Source organism: Oncorhynchus masou, unplaced genomic scaffold, assembly GCF_036934945.1.
Source record: "Oncorhynchus masou masou isolate Uvic2021 unplaced genomic scaffold, UVic_Omas_1.1 unplaced_scaffold_952, whole genome shotgun sequence".
NCBI lineage: Eukaryota > Metazoa > Chordata > Actinopteri > Salmoniformes > Salmonidae > Oncorhynchus > Oncorhynchus masou.
This window is the reverse complement of record NW_027016018.1, coordinates 179,069-205,252: the sequence shown is the minus strand read 5'-3', so window position 1 is coordinate 205,252 and position 26,184 is coordinate 179,069. Positions and strand designations below refer to the sequence as shown.

The 26,184-nt window shown below is 46.0% G+C and overlaps 1 protein-coding gene across 3 annotated transcripts in view; it reads left to right on the top strand.

The window, feature by feature from the left end:
• LOC135538402 (cytochrome P450 4F3-like) overlaps window positions 1-26,184 on the top strand; it is a 48,434-nt gene that overhangs the window by 3,126 nt on the left and 19,124 nt on the right. For all 3 annotated transcript variants that reach the window (XM_064964304.1, XM_064964302.1, XM_064964303.1), the window contains exons 3-6: window positions 4,056-4,200; window positions 7,414-7,467; window positions 9,000-9,127; window positions 10,136-10,257. In XM_064964304.1, coding sequence (XP_064820376.1) covers window positions 4,056-4,200; window positions 7,414-7,467; window positions 9,000-9,127; window positions 10,136-10,257 — 449 coding nt within the window. The remainder of the gene's footprint in view (window positions 1-4,055; window positions 4,201-7,413; window positions 7,468-8,999; window positions 9,128-10,135; window positions 10,258-26,184) is intronic.

Sequence of the window (26,184 nt, the reverse complement as noted above, 5' to 3'; positions counted from 1 at the left end):
TGTCTTTTACAACTCCAGTTGTCAACACTGAAAACTAAAGTCTGTCTTTTACAACTCTAGTTGTCAACAATGAAAACGAGTCTGTTTTTACAGCTCCAGTCGTCAACACTGAAAACGAGTCTGTTTTTACAACTACAGTTGTCAACACTGAAAACTAAAGTCTGTCTTTTACAACTCCAGTCGTCCTGCCCTTTACAGTACAAAACATCTCCTTGTGAAGTCTTCATTGGCCACTCGTTCCACACCACTATCCCCCAGCCTGCGGCTAGAAAGGAGTAGCTTTGTATCAGTCCTGCAGTTGTTTCAGCAGTGGGTTTTTGTGACACCCGTGACTGGATATTGCACATGGAAGTTTGGTTTCAGCAATAGTACAGCATGAAACATTACCTTCAAATGTCCCAATGCTGGAGGAACCTCCCCCCAGCCTCCCTAATGCTGGAGGAACCTCCCCCCCAGCCTCCCTAATGCTGGAGGAACCTCCCCCCCCAGCCTCCCTAATGCTGGAGGAACCTCCCCCCCCAGCCTCCCTAATGCTGGAGGAACCTCCCCCCCCCCAGCCTCCCTAATGCTGGAGGAACCCCCCCCCCAGCCTCCCTAAAGCTGGAGGAACCTTCCCCCCAGCCTCCCTAAAGCTGGAGGAACCCCCCAGCCTCTCTAATGCTGGAGGAACCCCCCCCAGCCTCTCTAATGCTGGAGGAACCTCCCCCAGCCTCCCTAATGCTGGAGGAACCTCCCCCAGCCTCCCTAATGCTGGAGGAACCTCCCCCCCAGCCTCCCTAATGCTGGAGGAACCTCCCCCCCAGCCTCCCTAATGCTGGAGGAACCCCCCCCAGCCTCTCTGCTGGAGGAACCTCCCCCCCCAGCCTCTCTAATGCTGGAGGAACCTCCCCCCCCCAGCCTCCCTAATGCTGGAGGAACCTCCCCCCCCCAGCCTCCCTAATGCTGGAGGAACCTCCCCCCCCGCCTCCCTAATGCTGGAGGAACCCCCCCCCCCGCCTCCCTACTGCTGGAGGAACCTCCCCCCCCCCAGCCTCCCTAATGCTGGAGGAACCCCCCCCCCAGCCTCTCTAATGCTGGAGGAACCTCCCCCTCCCAGCCTCCCTAATGCTGGAGGAACCTCCCCCTCCCAGCCTCCCTAATGCTGGAGGAACCCCCCCCAGCCTCTCTGCTGGAGGAACCTCCCCCCAGCCTCTCTAATGCTGGAGGAACCTCCCCCCCCCCAGCCTCCCTAATGCTGGAGGAACCCCCCCCCCAGCCTCCCTAATGCTGGAGGAACCTCCCCCCCAGCCTCCCTAATGCTGGAGGAACCTCCCCCCCAGCCTCCCTAATGCTGGAGGAACCTCCCCCCCAGCCTCCCTAATGCTGGAGGAACCTCCCCCCAGCCTCCCTAATGCTGGAGGAACCTCCCCCCAGCCTCCCTAATGCTGGAGGAACCTCCCCCCCAGCCTCCCTAATGCTGGAGGAACCTCCCCCCAGCCTCCCTAATGCTGGAGGAACCTCCCCCAGCCTCCCTAATGCTAGAGGAACCTCCCCCCAGCCTCCCTAATGCTGGAGGAACCTCCCCCCCAGCCTCCCTAATGCTGGAGGAACCTCCCCCCCCAGCCTCCCTAATGCTGGAGGAACCTCCCCCCCCCAGCCTCCCTAATGCTGGCAACACTGGAGGCCTTTCTTTGTTTTCCTAATGAAATATATACGTGTTTATCTTTATTCATATTATAAACAAAATGTGTTTCTACCTGTGTGTGTGTGTGTGTGTTGTGTGTTTCTACCTATGTGTGTGTGTGTTGTGTGTTTCTACCTATGTGTTTGTGTGTGTGTTGTGTGTTTCTACCTATGTGTTTGTGTGTGTGTTGTGTGTTTCTACCTGTGTGTGTGTGTGTTGTGTGTGTTTCTACCTATGTGTGTGTGTGTGTTGTGTGTTTCTACCTATGTGTGTGTGCTGTGTGTGTGTGTTTCTACCTACGTGTGTGTGTGTGTGTATGTTGTGTGTTTCTACCTATGTGTGTGTGTGTGTTGTGTGTTTCTACCTATGTGTGTGTGGTGTGTGTGTGTTTCTACCTACCTACGTGTGTGTGTGTGTGTGTTTCTACCTGTGTGTGTGTGTGTTTCTACCTATGTGTGTGTTGTGTGTTTCTACCTATGTGTGTGTTGTGTGTTTCTACCTATGTGTGTGTTGTGTGTTTCTACCTATGTGTGTGTGTGTATGTGTGTGTGTGTGTGTTGTGTGTTTCTACCTATGTGTGTGTGTGTGTGTGTTGTGTGTTTCTACCTATGTGTGTGTGTGTGTGTGTGTGTTGTGTGTTTCTACCTATGTGTGTGTGTGTGTTGTGTGTTTCTACCTATGTGTGTGTGTGTGTTGTGTGTTTCTACCTACGTGTGTGTGGTGTGTGTGTGTCTACCTATGTGTGTTGTGTGTTTCTACCTATGTGTGTGTTGTGTGTTTCTACCTATGTGTGTGTTGTGTGTTTCTACCTATGTGTGTGTTGTGTGTTTCTACCTATGCGTGTGTTGTGTGTTTCTACCTATGTGTGTGTTGTGTGCTTCTACCTATGTGTGTGTGTGTGTGTGTGTGTGTGTGTGTGTGTGTGTTGTGTGTTTCTACCTATGTGTGTGTGTGTGTGTGTGTTGTGTGTTTCTACCTGTGTGTGTGTGTGTTGTGTGTGTTTCTACCTATGTGTGTGTGTGTGTTGTGTGTTTCTACCTATGTGTGTGTGCTGTGTGTGTGTGTTTCTACCTACGTGTGTGTGTGTGTATGTTGTGTGTTTCTACCTATGTGTGTGTGTGTGTTGTGTGTTTCTACCTATGTGTGTGTGGTGTGTGTGTGTTTCTACCTACCTACGTGTGTGTGTGTGTGTTTCTACCTGTGTGTGTGTGTGTGTGTTTCTACCTATGTGTGTGTTGTGTGTTTCTACCTATGTTTGTGTTGTGTGTTTCTACCTATGTGTGTGTTGTGTGCTTCTACCTATGTGTGTGTGTGTATGTGTGTGTGTGTGTGTGTGTGTTGTGTTTCTACCTATGTGTGTGTGTGTTGTGTGTTTCTACCTATGTGTGTGTGTGTGTGTGTGTGTGTGTGTTGTGTGTTTCTACCTATGTGTGTGTGTGTGTTGTGTGTTTCTACCTATGTGTGTGTGTGTGTTGTGTGTTTCTACCTACGTGTGTGTGGTGTGTGTGTGTCTACCTATGTGTGTTGTGTGTTTCTACCTATGTGTGTGTTGTGTGTTTCTACCTATGTGTGTGTTGTGTGTTTCTACCTATGTGTGTGTTGTGTGTTTCTACCTATGTGTGTGTTGTGTGCTTCTACCTATGTGTGTGTGTGTGTGTGTGTGTGTGTGTGTGTGTGTGTGTGTGTGTGTGTGTGTGTGTGTGTGTGTGTGTTTCTACCTGTGTGTGTGTGTGTGTGTTTCTACCTATGTGTGTGTGTGTGTGTGTTGTGTGTTTCTACCTATGTGTGTGTGGTGTGTGTGTGTGTTTCTACCTACGTGTGTGTGTGTGTGTATGTTGTGTGTTTCTACCTATGTGTGTGTGTGTTGTGTGTTTCTACCTATGTGTGTGTGTGTTTCTACCTACGTGTGTGTGTGTGTGTTTCTACCTGTGTGTGTGTGTGTGTTTCTACCTGTGTGTGTGTGTGTGTGTTTCTACCTACGTGTGTGTGTGTGTTGTGTGTTTCTACCTATGTGTGTGTGTGTGTTGTGTGTTTCTACCTACGTGTGTGTGGTGTGTGTGTTTCTACCTATGTGTGTTGTGTGTTTCTACCTATGTGTGTGTTGTGTGTTTCTACCTATGTGTGTGTTGTGTGTTTCTACCTATGTGTGTGTTGTGTGTTTCTACCTATGTGTGTGTTGTGTGCTTCTACCTATGTGTGTGTGTGTGTGTGTGTGTGTATGTGTTGTGTGTTTCTACCTATGTGTGTGTGTGTTTCTACCTATGTGTGTGTGTGTGTGTTGTGTGTTTCTACCTATGTGTGTGTGTGTGTTGTGTGTTTCTACCTATGTGTGTGTGTGTGTGTTGTGTGTTTCTACCTATGTGTGTGTGGTGTGTGTGTGTGTGGTGTGTAGATGAGGAGCACGGAGGAAGGCCTGCAGGCAGTGGATCAGCTAGTAAGAACCTACAGCCACTCCTGCTCCTGGTTTCTGGGCCCCTTCTACTCCCTGGTACGACTCTTCCACCCTGACTACATCAAGCCTCTGCTGCTGGCACCAGGTACATACATCTTTCACTCCTGGGTCCTGTTCATTAGGGAACCAAACTGAAGAAAACCAACTGTAACCCGGGAGGGACTAACTGGAATTGTCCAATAAGAAGTGCTCATTTTCATTTCCCATTGTTAAATGTTTCAAAACGTTTTTTTTTTGACTTGTGTGCCCTAATGAACAGTGTGCCCTGTATACAGAAGACCACTTCATTTAGTCCATGGACCAGAGGGCCACATTTCACACATTTGTCTACTTTCGGCTGACAAAGTCTAACAACAATTTTCAGTAAGGACTGTGGGTAATATTTCGATATCAATAACACTTATCAGAGGAAGCTACATGTGGCTATCACTACATTATATGTTATGACTCCTTATGCAGTTAGTTAGGGGTCATAGACTGAGGGAATGAAATCTAGTGAAATCTAGTGTTGTCAGGGAACAATCTTCTCATACTAACTCAATTGATATATTATAAACTTGATGATACAACACTATTTAAGGTATGAAACAATTGGGATTGGTAATGACATGTCTATGGGGCCACCTTGAGGGGGGGGGGTTCATATACTGTACACGTATTCATATTGGGGTGCAAGGAGACAGAATGGGCAGTATAGGGATATGCTCTGTTACCACGTGACAAGGGTGTGAAGTACTTAATAAGTTAAAAAAATACTTTCAAGTACTACTTAAGTTGTTTGTTTGTGGTATTTTACAGATCACACCTTTCATGTCAGTATGCTGGGTGTTAATATACAGCAGAGTATTGTACTATAAAAACAACATGGTACCAGATATAGATATCTTCATTTCCTTGACCAACTTCCCTAAAAACAAATATGTTGTTCTGCTATTTGAAACACTCTGGTTTCAATGGTGAATCAGTCGAGGTAAATCATTAGATACAACAGCCCCCCCCCCAAAAATGGACCAATCTCGTGGTTTTTAACATAACATCCATCCAATAGGATGGATCCATTGCTGTTTGATACAGTCATTTTCAACCAGCATGTGAACATTCCAACTTCTCTTCAACATTCTTTAATCAGCCTTCAAACATTTTAGACTCACATTCAACAAGATATGTAAATGTGTGAAAACATAATTTTATTTAGAGAGGTTATATATTAATTTGATCAGGGGCTTGTGGAGAACAATTGAATTACCATCAAAGCTTTGCCACCCTAAAGTGGATACATTTTCCCACTGTCCCATACACTAATAGGCTGTCTGTCATAGCTACGGGGGGGTGGTACTGATCGCTCCCATACACACTCCCGTCCTGCTCACCCAAGCTCCCATACACACTCCCGTCCTGCTCACCCAATCTCCCATACACACTCCCGTCCTGCTCACCCAAGCTCCCATACACACTCCCGTCCTGCTCACCCAAGCTCACATACACACTCCCGTCCTGCTCACCCAAGCTCCCATACACACACCCGTCCTGCTCACCCAAGCTCCCATACACACTCCCGTCCTGCTCACCCAAGCTCCCATACACACTCCCGTCCTGCTCACCCAAGCTCCCATTAGGCCTACATACATGACTGCATACAAAAACACACTGATGGGATACACAAACAGGACAAGATACATTTCTTTACCAAGTCACGACAGCCTTATCACACATTCAAAATGTACTGATTGATTAAAGTGGGGAAATATGTGTTCCAATCATGCGCTAAAGTTTTGGAATAAAATATGCTTCTCGTCTAGTTTAGGCTTTTTTTATGAACTGATAGCGTGTCATTTAGAATAGGTTATAACCCCCCTAACTGCTAGCGTGTCATTTAGAATAGGTTATAACCACCCTAATGGCTACTGTGTCATTTAGAATAGGTTATAACCACCCTAATGGCTACTGTGTCATTTAGAATAGGTTCTAACCACCCTAATGGCTACTGTGTCATTTAGAATTGGTTATAACCCCCCTAACGGCTACTGTGTCATTTGGAATTTGTTATAACCCCCCTAACGGCTACTGTGTCATTTAGAATAGGTTATAACCACCCTAATGGCTACTGTGTCATTTAGAATAGGTTTTAACCCCCCAACTGCTAGTTTGTCATTTAGAATAGGTTATAACCCCCCTAACTGCTAGCGTGTCGTTTAGAATAGGTTATAACCACCCTAATGGCTACTGTGTCATTTAGAATAGGTTATAACCACCCTAATGGCTACTGTGTCATTTAGAATAGGTTATAACCACCCTAATGGCTACTGTGTCATTTAGAATAGGTTATAACCACCCCAATGGCTACTGTGTCATTTAGAATTGGTTATAACCCCCCTAACGGCTACTGTGTCATTTGGAATTTGTTATAACCCCCCTAACGGCTACTGTGTCATTTAGAATAGGTTATAACCACCCCAATGGCTACTGTGTCATTTAGAATTGGTTATAACCCCCCTAACGGCTACTGTGTCATTTGGAATTTGTTATAACCCCCCTAACGGCTACTGTGTCATTTAGAATAGGTTATAACCACCCTAATGGCTACTGTGTCATTTAGAATAGGTTTTAACCTCCCAACCGCTACTGTGTCATTTAGAATAGGTTATAACCACCCTAATGGCTACTGGGTCATTTAGAATAGGTTATAACCACCCTAATGGCCAATGTGTCATTTACAATAAGTTAGAATCCCCCTAACAGTACTGTGTCATTTAGAATAGGTTATAACCCCCCACCCCCCTAACTGCTAGTGTGTCATTTATAATAGGTTATAGCCCCCCTTAACTGCTCGTGTGTCATTTAGAATAGGTTATAACCCCCCCCCCTAACTGCTAGTGTGTCATTTAGAATAGGTTGCTAGTGTGAACAGTGATGTTGATGAGACAAACGCACTTGTTTCGGGAGCGCGAGTCGTGGTTCAATTGACTCTTGTAGGTCTTAATTTTGCAAATTAGATAGGCTACCTCACATCTCAATTAGGCTTAAATGTTTGTCGGTTTAGACAGAGAAGATAGGTCTAAACATGTGATTTGGTTGTCAATTGTGCTACTGGCTCCAGTGTGCGAGCAAGCCAGTGTGTTTAAAGTTGAGTTAATTTGTCATGAGAAAAAGGCTTGTGGAAAAAAGAACTCCCTCGCATGGTTTTACCATCTCACCACCAGGTGGTGCTGCCGCACCCTCTGCACCCCTTCTTCCTACTACCATGCTGTCTGCTTTTCTCCTTAGCAAGTAGACCAACACCATTTTTCCATCCTTGCAGCTTCCATCACAGTCAAAGATGAGCTTTTCTATGGGTTCCTGAGACCATGGCTGGGTAAGTACAAAACATGAACACCTTTCATTTACTTTATACATACAATACACTCTCAAATCAAATCCTCTCTCACAGTCACAGTAGTATTTCATATACTATATACAGTACTTTAGGATCCTCTGTCCTAGTGACAGTCAGTAATATTTCCTATACTATATACAGTACTTTAGGATCCTCTGTCCTAGTGACAGTCACAGTAGTATTTCCTATACTATATACAGTACTTTAGGATCCTCTGTCCTAGTGACAGTCAGTAATATTTCCTATACTATATACAGTACTTTAGGATCCTCTGTCCTAGTGACAGTCAGTAATATTTCCTATACTATATACAGTACTTTAGGATCCTCTGTCCTAGTGACAGTCAGTAATATTTCCTATACTATATACAGTACTTTAGGATCCTCTGTCCTAGTGACAGTCAGTAATATTTCCTATACTATATACAGTACTTTAGGATCCTCTGTCCTAGTGACAGTCACAGTAGTATTTCCTATACTATATACAGTACTTTAGGATCCTCTGTCCTAGTGACAGTCAGTAATATTTCCTATACTATATACAGTACTTTAGGATCCTCTGTCCTAGTGACAGTCACATTTCCTATACTATATACAGTACTTTAGGATCCTCTGTCCTAGTGACAGTCACAGTAGTATTTCCTATACTATATACAGTACTTTAGGATCCTCTGTCCTAGTGACAGTCAGTAGTATTTCCTATACTATATACAGTACTTTAGGATCCTCTGTCCTAGTGACAGTCACAGTAGTATTTCCTATACTATATACAGTACTTTAGGATCCTCTGTCCTAGTGACAGTCAGTAGTATTTCCTATACTATATACAGTACTTTAGGATCCTCTGTCCTAGTGACAGTCACAGTAGTATTTCCTATACTATATACAGTACTTTAGGATCCTCTGTCCTAGTGACAGTCAGTAATATTTCCTATACTATATACAGTACTTTAGGATCCTCTGTCCTAGTGACAGTCAGTAATATTTCCTATACTATATACAGTACTTTAGGATCCTCTGTCCTAGTGACAGTCACATTTCCTATACTATATACAGTACTTTAGGATCCTCTGTCCTAGTGACAGTCACAGTAGTATTTCCTATACTATATACAGTACTTTAGGATCCTCTGTCCTAGTGACAGTCAGTAGTATTTCCTATACTATATACAGTACTTTAGGATCCTCTGTCCTAGTGACAGTCACAGTAGTATTTCCTATACTATATACAGTACTTTAGGATCCTCTGTCCTAGTGACAGTCAGTAGTATTTCCTATACTATATACAGTACTTTAGGATCCTCTGTCCTAGTGACAGTCACAGTAGTATTTCCTATACTATATACAGTACTTTAGGATCCTCTGTCCTAGTGACAGTCAGTAATATTTCCTATACTATATACAGTACTTTAGGATCCTCTGTCCTAGTGACAGTCAGTAATATTTCCTATACTATATACAGTACTTTCAGATTCTCTATCCTGGTCACAGTTACAGTAATAATGTCATACAGGACAGAGTCTTCTCCTGAGTAACGGAGAGGACTGGTCTCGTCGTAGACGTCTACTCACTCCTGCATTCCACTTCGACATCCTCAAGAACTATGTGAAGATCTTCAACCACTCCTCCGACATCATGCATGTGAGTCTATGGAGCAACAGCAGCCATTACGTGGGTTCATTTAAGTAGCAATCAAGAAATCACCCCATTTGGCCCATTAAATATGTTAGAGAAACAAGTAGTATAGTTTACAAGTTTATTTTTTTTGCATCAGCTTCTCTGTTTTTAAACTTCCCTCTGTAGTTATTGGAACAGCAAAGTATTTTTTTAACTTATTTTAGCTCTATACTTGAAAACTTTGGATCCATATCGGGTGAAGCGTTTAGAAATTACAGCAGTTTTTGTACATAGACCTCCCATTTTAGGGGAGCGAAGTAGTAAAAAGTGAAGTACCTGGTCCCGTATTCATAGCACACAATGACGACATCAAATTAGTTTGATGCATTTGCTTTTTGTTTTGGTTGGGTTTCAGATTATTAGGTTTCAGATACAGTGTGTCAGACAGAGGTGGCTGGTGGGAGGAGCTATATTGGTTCAATTCCAGCCATTACAATGAGCCTGTCCTCCTATAGTTCCTCCCACCAGCCTCACCTGGTGTAAGAATGTAAGAGGTCGTGTGGCGATGTGGTGAGGTAGGCAACAAAAATGTCTCCCATAGAGTTAGTTGGAGGACTTGTTATGGACATAACCCACTTTAGCATGTATTGCCATTGAGTGATTCCACCATTTTAAAGAAGTCAACTTGGTGGGGATTCCTATGGGTTCTAAGTGATCAGCCAAATATCAGAGCATTGTCGCCTGGTTGCAGTGTTTGTAAATGGCTTTAAGCTATATCACTGCCATCTAGTGGCCACAATAAATAAATGACACAAGATATGATTCAGGACTCCAGCACTGCAGGTGGCTGTAAAATCACCAATATTAGCTTTAGGCTTTTTAAAAACACTAAGAAATAAGAAAATGGACTACTTCAAAATGGAAATAGAACGGGCAGCATTACCGAGGCTGTCACAGACACCTTTATAGGACAGATACAAAGATGACTCCTCTAATTAACTCTATGGTCTCTCCCCTGTTGGTTGGCATCAGTCTAAGTGGCGCCGCCTGGTGGCCGAGGGAGAGAGCTGCCAGGACATGTTCAGTCACATCAGCCTGATGACTCTGGACAGTCTGCTCAGATGTACCTTCAGCTACAACAGCAACTGCCAAGAGTGAGTAGTCTATGTTTAATATGACCAGAGTCCAGTAACCTTGTACCTCTGATACTGAGACCAGAGTCCAGTAACCTTGTACCTCTGATACTGAGACCAGAGTCCAGTAACCTTGTACCTCTGATACTGAGACCAGAGTCCAGTAACCTTGTACCTCTGATACTCAGACCAGAGTCCAGTAACCTTGTACCTCTGATACTGACTGAGACCAGAGTCCAGTAACCTTGTACCTCTGATACTGAGACCAGAGTCCAGTAACCTTGTACCTCTGATACTGAGACCAGAGTCCAGTAACCTTGTACCTCTGATACTGAGACCAGAGTCCAGTAACCTTGTACCTCTGATACTGAGACCAGAGTCCAGTAACCTTGTACCTCTGATACTGACTGAGACCAGAGTCCAGTAACCTTGTACCTCTGATACTGACTGATACCAGAGTCCAGTAACCTTGTACCTCTGATACTGACTGAGACCAGAGTCCAGTAACCTTGTACCTCTGATACTGAGACCAGAGTCCAGTAACCTTGTACCTCTGATACTGAGACCAGAGTCCAGTAACCTTGTACCTCTGATACTGAGACCAGAGTCCAGTAACCTTGTACCTCAGATACTGACTGAGACCAGAGTCCAGTAACCTTGTACCTCTGATACTGACTGAGACCAGAGTCCAGTAACCTTGTACCTCTGATACTGACTGAGACCAGAGTCCAGTAACCTTGTACCTCTGATACTGACTGAGACCAGAGTCCAGTAAATTTGTACCTCTGATACTGAGACCAGAGTCCAGTAACCTTGTACCTCTGATACTGAGACCAGAGTCCAGTAACCTTGTACCTCTGATACTGAGACCAGAGTCCAGTAACCTTGTACCTCTGATACTGAGACCAGAGTCCAGTAACCTTGTACCTCTGATACTGAGACCAGAGTCCAGTAACCTTGTACCTCTGATACTGACTGAGACCAGAGTCCAGTAACCTTGTACCTCCGATACTGAGACCAGAGTCCAGTAACCTTGTACCTCTGAAACTGAGACCAGAGTCCAGTAACCTTGTACCTCTGATACTGAGACCAGAGTCCAGTAACCTTGTACCTCTGATACTGACTGAGACCAGAGTCCAGTAACCTTGTACCTCTGATACTGAGACCAGAGTCCAGTAACCTTGTACCTCTGATACTGACTGAGACCAGAGTCCAGTAACCTTGTACCTCTGATACTGAGACCAGAGTCCAGTAACCTTGTACCTCTGATACTGACTGAGACCAGAGTCCAGTAACCTTGTACCTCTGATACTGAGACCAGAGTCCAGTAACCTTGTACCTCTGATACTGACTGAGACCAGAGTCCAGTAACCTTGTACCTCTGATACTGAGACCAGAGTCCAGTAACCTTGTACCTCTGATACTGAGACCAGAGTCCAGTAACCTTGTACCTCTGATACTGAGACCAGAGTCCAGTAACCTTGTACCTCTGATACTCAGACCAGAGTCCAGTAACCTTGTACCTCTGATACTGACTGAGACCAGAGTCCAGTAACCTTGTACCTCTGATACTCAGACCAGAGTCCAGTAACCTTGTACCTCTGATACTCAGACCAGAGTCCAGTAACCTTGTACCTCTGATACTGACTGAGACCAGAGTCCAGTAACCTTGTACCTCTGATACTCAGACCAGAGTCCAGTAACCTTGTACCTCTGATACTCAGACCAGAGTCCAGTAACCTTGTACCTCTGATACTGACTGAGACCAGAGTCCAGTAACCTTGTACCTCTGATACTGACTGAGACCAGAGTCCAGTAACCTTGTACCTCTGATACTGACTGAGACCAGAGTCCAGTAACCTTGTACCTCTGATACTGAGACCAGAGTCCAGTAACCTTGTACCTCTGATACTGAGACCAGAGTCCAGTAACCTTGTACCTCTGATACTGAGACCAGAGTCCAGTAACCTTGTACCTCTGATACTGACTGAGACCAGAGTCCAGTAACCTTATACCTCTGATACTGACTGAGACCAGAGTCCAGTAACCTTGTACCTCTGATACTGACTGAGACCAGAGTCCAGTAACCTTGTACCTCTGATACTGAGACCAGAGTCCAGTAACCTTGTACCTCTGATACTGAGACCAGAGTCCAGTAACCTTGTACCTCTGATACTGAGACCAGAGTCCAGTAACCTTGTACCTCTGATACTGAGACCAGAGTCCAGTAACCTTGTACCTCTGATACTGAGACCAGAGTCCAGTAACCTTGTACCTCTGATACTGAGACCAGAGTCCAGTAACCTTGTACCTCTGATACTGAGACCAGAGTCCAGTAACCTTGTACCTCTGATACTGAGACCAGAGTCCAGTAACCTTGTACCTCTGATACTGACTGAGACCAGAGTCCAGTAACCTTGTACCTCTGATACTGAGACCAGAGTCCAGTAACCTTGTACCTCTGATACTGACTGAGACCAGAGTCCAGTAACCTTGTACCTCTGATACTGACTGAGACCAGAGTCCAGTAACCTTGTACCTCTGATACTGAGACCAGAGTCCAGTAACCTTGTACCTCTGATACTGACTGAGACCAGAGTCCAGTAACCTTGTACCTCTGATACTGACTGAGACCAGAGTCCAGTAACCTTGTACCTCTGATACTGAGACCAGAGTCCAGTAACCTTGTACCTCTGATACTGAGACCAGAGTCCAGTAACCTTGTACCTCTGATACTGACTGAGACCAGAGTCCAGTAACCTTGTACCTCTGATACTGACTGAGACCAGAGTCCAGTAACCTTGTACCTCCGATACTGAGACCAGAGTCCAGTAACCTTGTACCTCTGATACTGAGACCAGAGTCCAGTAACCTTGTACCTCTGATACTGAGACCAGAGTCCAGTAACCTTGTACCTCTGATACTGACTGAGACCAGAGTCCAGTAACCTTGTACCTCTGATACTGACTGAGACCAGAGTCCAGTAACCTTGTACCTCTGATACTGAGACCAGAGTCCAGTAACCTTGTACCTCTGATACTGACTGAGACCAGAGTCCAGTAACCTTGTACCTCTGATACTGAGACCAGAGTCCAGTAACCTTGTACCTCTGATACTGACTGAGACCAGAGTCCAGTAACCTTGTACCTCTGATACTGAGACCAGAGTCCAGTAACCTTGTACCTCTGATACTGACTGAGACCAGAGTCCAGTAACCTTGTACCTCTGATACTGACTGAGACCAGAGTCCAGTAACCTTGTACCTCTGATACTGAGACCAGAGTCCAGTAACCTTGTACCTCTGATACTGAGACCAGAGTCCAGTAACCTTGTACCTCTGATACTGAGACCAGAGTCCAGTAACCTTGTACCTCTGATACTGAGACCAGAGTCCAGTAACCTTGTACCTCTGATACTGAGACCAGAGTCCAGTAACCTTGTACCTCTGATACTGAGACCAGAGTCCAGTAACCTTGTACCTCTGATACTGAGACCAGAGTCCAGTAACCTTGTACCTCTGATACTGAGACCAGAGTCCAGTAACCTTGTACCTCTGATACTGAGACCAGAGTCCAGTAACCTTGTACCTCTGATACTGAGACCAGAGTCCAGTAACCTTGTACCTCTGATACTGAGACCAGAGTCCAGTAACCTTGTACCTCTGATACTGAGACCAGAGTCCAGTAACTTTGTACCTCTGATACTGAGACCAGAGTCCAGTAACCTTGTACCTCTGATACTGAGACCAGAGTCCAGTAACCTTGTACCTCTGATACTGAGACCAGAGTCCAGTAACCTTGTACCTCTGATACTGAGACCAGAGTCCAGTAACCTTGTACCTCTGATACTGAGACCAGAGTCCAGTAACCTTGTACCTCTGATACTGAGACCAGAGTCCAGTAACCTTGTACCTCTGATACTGACTGAGACCAGAGTCCAGTAACCTTGTACCTCTGATACTGACTGAGACCAGAGTCCAGTAACCTTGTACCTCTGATACTGACTGAGACCAGAGTCCAGTAACCTTGTACCTCTGATACTGAGACCAGAGTCCAGTAACCTTGTACCTCTGATACTGACTGAGACCAGAGTCCAGTAACCTTGTACCTCCGATACTGAGACCAGAGTCCAGTAACCTTGTACCTCTGATACTGAGACCAGAGTCCAGTAACCTTGTACCTCTGATACTGAGACCAGAGTCCAGTAACCTTGTACCTCTGATACTGACTGAGACCAGAGTCCAGTAACCTTGTACCTCTGATACTGAGACCAGAGTCCAGTAACCTTGTACCTCTGATACTGACTGAGACCAGAGTCCAGTAACCTTGTACCTCTGATACTGAGACCAGAGTCCAGTAACCTTGTACCTCTGATACTGACTGAGACCAGAGTCCAGTAACCTTGTACCTCTGATACTGAGACCAGAGTCCAGTAACCTTGTACCTCTGATACTGACTGAGACCAGAGTCCAGTAACCTTGTACCTCTGATACTGAGACCAGAGTCCAGTAACCTTGTACCTCTGATACTGACTGAGACCAGAGTCCAGTAACCTTGTACCTCTGATACTGAGACCAGAGTCCAGTAACCTTGTACCTCTGATACTGACTGAGACCAGAGTCCAGTAACCTTGTACCTCTGATACTGAGACCAGAGTCCAGTAACCTTGTACCTCTGATACTGAGACCAGAGTCCAGTAACCTTGTACCTCTGATACTGACTGAGACCAGAGTCCAGTAACCTTGTACCTCTGATACTGAGACCAGAGTCCAGTAACCTTGTACCTCTGATACTGAGACCAGAGTCCAGTAACCTTGTACCTCTGATACTGAGACCAGAGTCCAGTAACCTTGTACCTCTGATACTGAGACCAGAGTCCAGTAACCTTGTACCTCTGATACTGAGACCAGAGTCCAGTAACCTTGTACCTCTGATACTGAGACCAGAGTCCAGTAACCTTGTACCTCTGATACTGAGACCAGAGTCCAGTAACCTTGTACCTCTGATACTGAGACCAGAGTCCAGTAACCTTGTACCTCTGATACTGAGACCAGAGTCCAGTAACCTTGTACCTCTGATACTGAGACCAGAGTCCAGTAACCTTGTACCTCTGATACTGAGACCAGAGTCCAGTAACCTTGTACCTCTGATACTGAGACCAGAGTCCAGTAACTTTGTACCTCTGATACTGAGACCAGAGTCCAGTAACCTTGTACCTCTGATACTGAGACCAGAGTCCAGTAACCTTGTACCTCTGATACTGAGACCAGAGTCCAGTAACCTTGTACCTCTGATACTGAGACCAGAGTCCAGTAACCTTGTACCTCTGATACTGAGACCAGAGTCCAGTAACCTTGTACCTCTGATACTGAGACCAGAGTCCAGTAACCTTGTACCTCTGATACTGACTGAGACCAGAGTCCAGTAACCTTGTACCTCTGATACTGACTGAGACCAGAGTCCAGTAACCTTGTACCTCTGATACTGACTGAGACCAGAGTCCAGTAACCTTGTACCTCTGATACTGAGACCAGAGTCCAGTAACCTTGTACCTCTGATACTGACTGAGACCAGAGTCCAGTAACCTTGTACCTCCGATACTGAGACCAGAGTCCAGTAACCTTGTACCTCTGATACTGAGACCAGAGTCCAGTAACCTTGTACCTCTGATACTGAGACCAGAGTCCAGTAACCTTGTACCTCTGATACTGACTGAGACCAGAGTCCAGTAACCTTGTACCTCTGATACTGAGACCAGAGTCCAGTAACCTTGTACCTCTGATACTGACTGAGACCAGAGTCCAGTAACCTTGTACCTCTGATACTGAGACCAGAGTCCAGTAACCTTGTACCTCTGATACTGACTGAGACCAGAGTCCAGTAACCTTGTACCTCTGATACTGAGACCAGAGTCCAGTAACCTTGTACCTCTGATACTGACTGAGACCAGAGTCCAGTAACCTTGTACCTCTGATACTGAGACCAGAGTCCAGTAACCTTGTACCTCTGATACTGACTGAGACCAGAGTCCAGTAACCTTGTACCTCTGATACTGAGACCAGAGTCCAGTAACCTTGTACCTCTGATACTGACTGAGACCAGAGTCCAGTAACCTTGTACCTCTGATACTGAGACCAGAGTCCAGTAACCTTGTACCTCTGATACTGAGACCAGAGTCCAGTAACCTTGTACCTCTGATACTGACTGAGACCAGAGTCCAGTAACCTTGTACCTCTGATACTGACTGAGACCAGAGTCCAGTAACCTTGTACCTCTGATACTGAGACCAGAGTCCAGTAACCTTCTACCTCTGATACTGAGACCAGAGTCCAGTAACCTTGTACCTCTGATACTGAGACCAGAGTCCAGTAACCTTGTACCTCTGATACTGACTGAGACCAGAGTCCAGTAACCTTGTACCTCTGATACTGAGACCAGAGTCCAGTAACCTTGTACCTCTGATACTGACTGAGACCAGAGTCCAGTAACCTTGTACCTCTGATACTGACTGAGACCAGAGTCCAGTAACCTTGTACCTCTGATACTGACTGAGACCAGAGTCCAGTAACCTTGTACCTCTGATACTGACTGAGACCAGAGTCCAGTAACCTTGTACCTCTGATACTGAGACCAGAGTCCAGTAACCTTGTACCTCTGATACTGAGACCAGAGTCCAGTAACCTTGTACCTCTGATACTGACTGAGACAAGAGTCCAGTAACCTTGTACCTCTGATACTGAGACCAGAGTCCAGTAACCTTGTACCTCTGATACTGACTGAGACCAGAGTCCAGTAACCTTGTACCTCTGATACTGAGACCAGAGTCCAGTAACCTTGTACCTCTGATACTGACTGAGACAAGAGCCCAGTAACCTTGTACCTCTGATACTGACTGAGACCAGAGTCCAGTAACCTTGTACCTCTGATACTGAGACCAGAGTCCAGTAACCTTGTACCTCTGATACTGAGACCAGAGTCCAGTAACCTTGTACCTCTGATACTGACTGAGACCAGAGTCCAGTAACCTTGTACCTCTGATACTGAGACCAGAGTCCAGTAACCTTGTACCTCTGATACTGAGACCAGAGTCCAGTAACCTTGTACCTCTGATACTGAGACCAGAGTCCAGTAACCTTGTACCTCTGATACTGAGACCAGAGTCCAGTAACCTTGTACCTCTGATACTGAGACCAGAGTCCAGTAACCTTGTACCTCTGATACTGAGACCAGAGTCCAGTAACCTTGTACCTCTGATACTGAGACCAGAGTCCAGTAACCTTGTACCTCTGATACTGAGACCAGAGTCTAGTAACCTTGTACCTCTGATACTGACTGAGACCAGAGTCCAGTAACCTTGTACCTCTGATACTGAGACCAGAGTCCAGTAACCTTGTACCTCTGATACTGAGACCAGAGTCCAGTAACCTTGTACCTCTGATACTGAGACCAGAGTCCAGTAACCTTGTACCTCTGATACTGAGACCAGAGTCCAGTAACCTTGTACCTCTGATACTGAGATCAGAGTCCAGTAACCTTGTACCTCTGATACTGAGACCAGAGTCCAGTAACCTTGTACCTCTGATACTGAGACCAGAGTCCAGTAACCTTGTACCTCTGATACTGACTGAGACCAGAGTCCAGTAACCTTGTACCTCTGATACTGAAACCAGAGTCCAGTAACCTTGTACCTCTGATACTGAGACCAGAGTCCAGTAACCTTGTACCTCTGATACTGAGACCAGAGTCCAGTAACCTTGTACCTCTGATACTGAGACCAGAGTCCAGTAACCTTGTACCTCTGATACTGACTGAGACCAGAGTCCAGTAACCTTGTACCTCTGATACTGAGACCAGAGTCCAGTAACTTTGTACCTCTGATACTGAGACCAGAGTCCAGTAACTTTGTACCTCTGATACTGAGACCAGAGTCCAGTAACCTTGTACCTCTGATACTGAGACCAGAGTCCAGTAACCTTGTACCTCTGATACTGAGACCAGAGTCCAGTAACCTTGTACCTCTGATACTGAGACCAGAGTCCAGTAACCTTGTACCTCTGATACTGAGACCAGAGTCCAGTAACCTTGTACCTCTGATACTGAGACCAGAGTCCAGTAACCTTGTACCTCTGATACTGAGACCAGAGTCCAGTAACCTTGTACCTCTGATACTGAGACCAGAGTCCAGTAACCTTGTACCTCTGATACTGACTGAGACCAGAGTCCAGTAACCTTGTACCTCTGATACTGACTGAGACCAGAGTCCAGTAACCTTGTACCTCTGATACTGACTGAGACCAGAGTCCAGTAACCTTGTACCTCTGATACTGACTGAGACCAGAGTCCAGTAACCTTGTACCTCTGATACTGACTGAGACCAGAGTCCAGTAACCTTGTACCTCTGATACTGACTGAGACCAGAGTCCAGTAACCTTGTACCTCTGATACTGACTGAGACCAGAGTCCAGTAACCTTGTACCTCTGATACTGACTGAGACCAGAGTCCAGTAACCTTGTACCTCTGATACTGAGACCAGAGTCCAGTAACCTTGTACCTCTGATACTGACTGAGACAAGAGTCCAGTAACCTTGTACCTCTGATACTGAGACCAGAGTCCAGTAACCTTGTACCTCTGATACTGACTGAGACCAGAGTCCAGTAACCTTGTACCTCTGATACTGAGACCAGAGTCCAGTAACCTTGTACCTCTGATACTGACTGAGACAAGAGCCCAGTAACCTTGTACCTCTGATACTGACTGAGACCAGAGTCCAGTAACCTTGTACCTCTGATACTGAGACCAGAGTCCAGTAACCTTGTACCTCTGATACTGAGACCAGAGTCCAGTAACCTTGTACCTCTGATACTGACTGAGACCAGAGTCCAGTAACCTTGTACCTCTGATACTGAGACCAGAGTCCAGTAACCTTGTACCTCTGATACTGAGACCAGAGTCCAGTAACCTTGTACCTCTGATACTGAGACCAGAGTCCAGTAACCTTGTACCTCTGATACTGAGACCAGAGTCCAGTAACCTTGTACCTCTGATACTGAGACCAGAGTCCAGTAACCTTGTACCTCTGATACTGAGACCAGAGTCCAGTAACCTTTACCTCTGATACTGAGACCAGAGTCCAGTAACCTTGTACCTCTGATACTGAGACCAGAGTCTAGTAACCTTGTACCTCTGATACTGACTGACCTCCTTCCAGTAACCTTGACCAGAGTCCAGTAACCTTGTACCTCTGATACTGAGACCAGAGTCCAGTAACCTTGTACCTCTGATACTGAGACCAGAGTCCAGTAACCTTGTACCTCTGATACTGAGACCAGAGTCCAGTAACCTTGTACCTCTGATACTGAGACCAGAGTCCAGTAACCTTGTACCTCTGATACTGAGACCAGAGTCCAGTAACCTTGTACCTCTGATACTGAGACCAGAGTCCAGTAACCTTGTACCTCTGATACTGAGACCAGAGTCCAGTAACCTTGTACCTCTGATACTGAGACCAGAGTCCAGTAACCTTGTACCTCTGATACTGAGACCAGAGTCCAGTAACCTTGTACCTCTGATACTGAGACCAGAGTCCAGTAACCTTGTACCTCTGATAGTGAGACCAGAGTCCAGTAACCTTGTACCTCTGATACTGAGACCAGAGTCCAGTAACCTTGTACCTCTGATACTGAGACCAGAGTCCAGTAACCTTGTACCTCTGATACTGAGACCAGAGTCCAGTAACCTTGTACCTCTGATACTGACTGAGACCAGAGTCCAGTAACCTTGTACCTCTGATACTGAGACCAGAGTCCAGTAACTTTGTACCTCTGATACTGAGACCAGAGTCCAGTAACCTTGTACCTCTGATACTGAGACCAGAGTCCAGTAACCTTGTACCTCTGATACTGAGACCAGAGTCCAGTAACCTTGTACCTCTGATTTTGAGACCAGAGTCCAGTAACCTTGTACCTCTGATACTGACTGAGACCAGAGTCCAGTAACCTTGTACCTCTGATACTGACTGAGACCAGAGTCCAGTAACCTTGTACCTCTGATACTGAGACCAGAGTCCAGTAACCTTGTACCTCTGATACTGAGACCAGAGTCCAGTAACCTTGTACCTCTGATACTGAGACCAGAGTCCAGTAACCTTGTACCTCTGATACTGACTGAGACCAGAGTCCAGTAACCTTGTACCTCTGATACTGAGACCAGAGTCCAGTAACCTTGTACCTCTGATACTGACTGAGACCAGAGTCCAGTAACCTTGTACCTCTGATACTGAGACCAGAGTCCAGTAACCTTGTACCTCTGATACTGAGACCAGAGTCCAGTAACCTTGTACCTCTGATACTGACTGAGACCAGAGTCCAGTAACCTTGTACCTCTGATACTGAGACCAGAGTCCAGTAACCTTGTACCTCTGATACTGAGACCAGAGTCCAGTAACCTTCTACCTCTGATACTGAGACCAGAGTCCAGTAACCTTGTACCTCTGATACTGAGACCAGAGTCCAGTAACCTTGTACCTCTGATACTGAGACCAGAGTCCAGTAACCTTGTACCTCTGATACTGAGACCAGAGTCCAGTAACCTTGTACCTCTGATACTGAGACCAGAGTCCAGTAACCTTGTACCTCTGATACTGAGACCAGAGTCCAGTAACCTTGTACCTCTGATACTGACTGAGACCAGAGTCCAGTAACCTTGTACCTCTGATACTGAGACCAGAGTCCAGTAACCTTGTACCTCTGATACTGAGACCAGAGTCCAGTAACCTTGTACCTCTGATACTGAGACCAGAGTCCAGTAACCTTGTACCTCTGATACTGAGACCAGAGTCCAGTAACCTTGTACCTCTGATACTGAGATCAGAGTCCAGTAACCTTGTACCTCTGATACTGAGACCAGAGTCCAGTAACCTTGTACCTCTGATACTGAGACCAGAGTCCAGTAACCTTGTACCTCTGATACTGACTGAGACCAGAGTCCAGTAACCTTGTACCTCTGATACTGAAACCAGAGTCCAGTAACCTTGTACCTCTGATACTGAGACCAGAGTCCAGTAACCTTGTACCTCTGATACTGAGACCAGAGTCCAGTAACCTTGTACCTCTGATACTGAGACCAGAGTCCAGTAACCTTGTACCTCTGATACTGACTGAGACCAGAGTCCAGTAACCTTGTACCTCTGATACTGAGACCAGAGTCCAGTAACTTTGTACCTCTGATACTGAGACCAGAGTCCAGTAACTTTGTACTGAGACCAGAGTCCAGTAACCTCTGATACTGAGACCAGAGTCCAGTAACCTTGTACCTCTGATACTGAGACCAGAGTCCAGTAACCTTGTACCTCTGATACTGAGACCAGAGTCCAGTAACCTTGTACCTCTGATACTGAGACCAGAGTCCAGTAACCTTGTACCTCTGATACTGAGACCAGAGTCCAGTAACCTTGTACCTCTGATACTGAGACCAGAGTCCAGTAACCTTGTACCTCTGATACTGAGACCAGAGTCCAGTAACCTTGTACCTCTGATACTGAGACCAGAGTCCAGTAACCTTGTACCTCTGATACTGACTGAGACCAGAGTCCAGTAACCTTGTACCTCTGATACTGACTGAGACCAGAGTCCAGTAACCTTGTACCTCTGATACTGACTGAGACCAGAGTCCAGTAACCTTGTACCTCTGATACTGACTGAGACCAGAGTCCAGTAACCTTGTACCTCTGATACTGACTGAGACCAGAGTCCAGTAACCTTGTACCTCTGATACTGACTGAGACCAGAGTCCAGTAACCTTGTACCTCTGATACTGACTGAGACCAGAGTCCAGTAACCTTGTACCTCTGATACTGAGACCAGAGTCCAGTAACCTTGTACCTCTGATACTGACTGAGACAAGAGTCCAGTAACCTTGTACCTCTGATACTGAGACCAGAGTCCAGTAACCTTGTACCTCTGATACTGACTGAGACCAGAGTCCAGTAACCTTGTACCTCTGATACTGAGACCAGAGTCCAGTAACCTTGTACCTCTGATACTGACTGAGACAAGAGCCCAGTAACCTTGTACCTCTGATACTGACTGAGACCAGAGTCCAGTAACCTTGTACCTCTGATACTGAGACCAGAGTCCAGTAACCTTGTACCTCTGATACTGAGACCAGAGTCCAGTAACCTTGTACCTCTGATACTGACTGAGACCAGAGTCCAGTAACCTTGTACCTCTGATACTGAGACCAGAGTCCAGTAACCTTGTACCTCTGATACTGAGACCAGAGTCCAGTAACCTTGTACCTCTGATACTGAGACCAGAGTCCAGTAACCTTGTACCTCTGATACTGAGACCAGAGTCCAGTAACCTTGTACCTCTGATACTGAGACCAGAGTCCAGTAACCTTGTACCTCTGATACTGAGACCAGAGTCCAGTAACCTTTACCTCTGATACTGAGACCAGAGTCCAGTAACCTTGTACCTCTGATACTGAGACCAGAGTCTAGTAACCTTGTACCTCTGATACTGACTGAGACCAGAGTCCAGTAACCTTGTACCTCTGATACTGAGACCAGAGTCCAGTAACCTTGTACCTCTGATACTGAGACCAGAGTCCAGTAACCTTGTACCTCTGATACTGAGACCAGAGTCCAGTAACCTTGTACCTCTGATACTGAGACCAGAGTCCAGTAACCTTGTACCTCTGATACTGAGACCAGAGTCCAGTAACCTTGTACCTCTGATACTGAGACCAGAGTCCAGTAACCTTGTACCTCTGATACTGAGACCAGAGTCCAGTAACCTTGTACCTCTGATACTGAGACCAGAGTCCAGTAACCTTGTACCTCTGATACTGAGACCAGAGTCCAGTAACCTTGTACCTCTGATACTGAGACCAGAGTCCAGTAACCTTGTACCTCTGATACTGACTGAGACCAGAGTCCAGTAACCTTGTACCTCTGATACTGAGACCAGAGTCCAGTAACCTTGTACCTCTGATACTGAGACCAGAGTCCAGTAACCTTGTACCTCTGATACTGAGACCAGAGTCCAGTAACCTTGTACCTCTGATACTGACTGAGACCAGAGTCCAGTAACCTTGTACCTCTGATACTGAGACCAGAGTCCAGTAACCTTGTACCTCTGATACTGAGACCAGAGTCCAGTAACCTTGTACCTCTGATACTGAGACCAGAGTCCAGTAACCTTGTACCTCTGATACTGAGACCAGAGTCCAGTAACCTTGTACCTCTGATTTTGAGACCAGAGTCCAGTAACCTTGTACCTCTGATACTGACTGAGACCAGAGTCCAGTAACCTTGTACCTCTGATACTGACTGAGACCAGAGTCCAGTAACCTTGTACCTCTGATACTGAGACCAGAGTCCAGTAACCTTGTACCTCTGATACTGAGACCAGAGTCCAGTAACCTTGTACCTCTGATACTGAGACCAGAGTCCAGTAACCTTGTACCTCTGATACTGACTGAGACCAGAGTCCAGTAACCTTGTACCTCTGATACTGAGACCAGAGTCCAGTAACCTTGTACCTCTGATACTGACTGAGACCAGAGTCCAGTAACCTTGTACCTCTGATACTGAGACCAGAGTCCAGTAACCTTGTACCTCTGATACTGAGACCAGAGTCCAGTAACCTTGTACCTCTGATACTGACTGAGACCAGAGTCCAGTAACCTTGTACCTCTGATACTGAGACCAGAGTCCAGTAACCTTGTACCTCTGATACTGAGACCAGAGTCCAGTAACCTTCTACCTCTGATACTGAGACCAGAGTCCAGTAACCTTGTACCTCTGATACTGAGACCAGAGTCCAGTAACCTTGTACCTCTGATACTGAGACCAGAGTCCAGTAACCTTGTACCTCTGATACTGAGACCAGAGTCCAGTAACCTTGTACCTCTGATACTGAGACCAGAGTCCAGTAACCTTGTACCTCTGATACTGACTGAGACCAGAGTCCAGTAACCTTGTACCTCTGATACTGAGACCAGAGTCCAGTAACCTTGTACCTCCTCTGAGACCAGAGATACTTGACTGAGACCAGAGTCCAGTAACCTTGTACCTCTGATACTGAGACCAGAGTCCAGTAACCTTGTACCTCTGATACTGAGACCAGAGTCCAGTAACCTTGTACCTCCTCTGATACTGACTGAGACCAGAGTCCAGTAACCTTGTACCTCTGATACTGAGACCAGAGTCCAGTAACAGAGTCTTGTACCTCTGATACTGACTGAGACCAGAGTCCAGTAACCTTGTACCTCTGATACTGAGACCAGAGTCCAGTAACCTTGTACCTCTGATACTGACTGAGACCAGAGTCCAGTAACCTTGTACCTTGTACCTCTGATACTGAGACCAGAGTCCAGTAACCTTGTACCTCTGATACTGAGACCAGAGTCCAGTAACCTTGTACCTCTGATACTGAGACCAGAGTCCAGTAACCTGAGACAAGAGTCCAGAGTCCAGTAACCTTGTACCTCTGATACTGAGACCAGAGTCCAGTAACCTTGTACCTCTGATACTGACTGAGACCAGAGTCCAGTAACCTTGTACCTCTGATACTGAGACCAGAGTCCAGTAACCTTGTACCTCTGATACTGACTGAGACAAGAGCCCAGTAACCTTGTACCTCTGATACTGACTGAGACCAGAGTCCAGTAACCTTGTACCTCTGATACTGAGACCAGAGTCCAGTAACCTTGTACCTCTGATACTGAGACCAGAGTCCAGTAACCTTGTACCTCTGATACTGACTGAGACCAGAGTCCAGTAACCTTGTACCTCTGATACTGAGACCAGAGTCCAGTAACCTTGTACCTCTGATACTGAGACCAGAGTCCAGTAACCTTGTACCTCTGATACTGAGACCAGAGTCCAGTAACCTTGTACCTCTGATACTGAGACCAGAGTCCAGTAACCTTGTACCTCTGATACTGAGACCAGAGTCCAGTAACCTTGTACCTCTGATACTGAGACCAGAGTCCAGTAACCTTGTACCTCTGATACTGAGACCAGAGTCCAGTAACCTTGTACCTCTGATACTGAGACCAGAGTCTAGTAACCTTGTACCTCTGATACTGACTGAGACCAGAGTCCAGTAACCTTGTACCTCTGATACTGAGACCAGAGTCCAGTAACCTTGTACCTCTGATACTGAGACCAGAGTCCAGTAACCTTGTACCTCTGATACTGAGACCAGAGTCCAGTAACCTTGTACCTCTGATACTGAGACCAGAGTCCAGTAACCTTGTACCTCTGATACTGAAACCAGAGTCCAGTAACCTTGTACCTCTGATACTGAGACCAGAGTCCAGTAACCTTGTACCTCTGATACTGACTGAGACCAGAGTCCAGTAACCTTGTACCTCTGATACTGAGACCAGAGTCCAGTAACCTTGTACCTCTGATACTGACTGAGACCAGAGTCCAGTAACCTTGTACCTCTGATACTGAGACCAGAGTCCAGTAACCTTGTACCTCTGATACTGAGACCAGAGTCCAGTAACCTTGTACCTCTGATACTGACTGAGACCAGAGTCCAGTAACCTTGTACCTCTGATACTGAGACCAGAGTCCAGTAACCTTGTACCTCTGATACTGAGACCAGAGTCCAGTAACCTTGTACCTCTGATACTGAGACCAGAGTCCAGTAACCTTGTACCTCTGATACTGAGACCAGAGTCCAGTAACCTTGTACCTCTGATACTGAGACCAGAGTCCAGTAACCTTGTACCTCTGATACTGACTGAGACCAGAGTCCAGTAACCTTGTACCTCTGATACTGACAGAGACCAGAGTCCAGTAACCTTGTACCTCTGATACTGAGACCAGAGTCCAGTAACCTTGTACCTCTGATACTGAGACCAGAGTCCAGTAACCTTGTACCTCTGATACTGAGACCAGAGTCCAGTAACCTTGTACCTCTGATACTGAC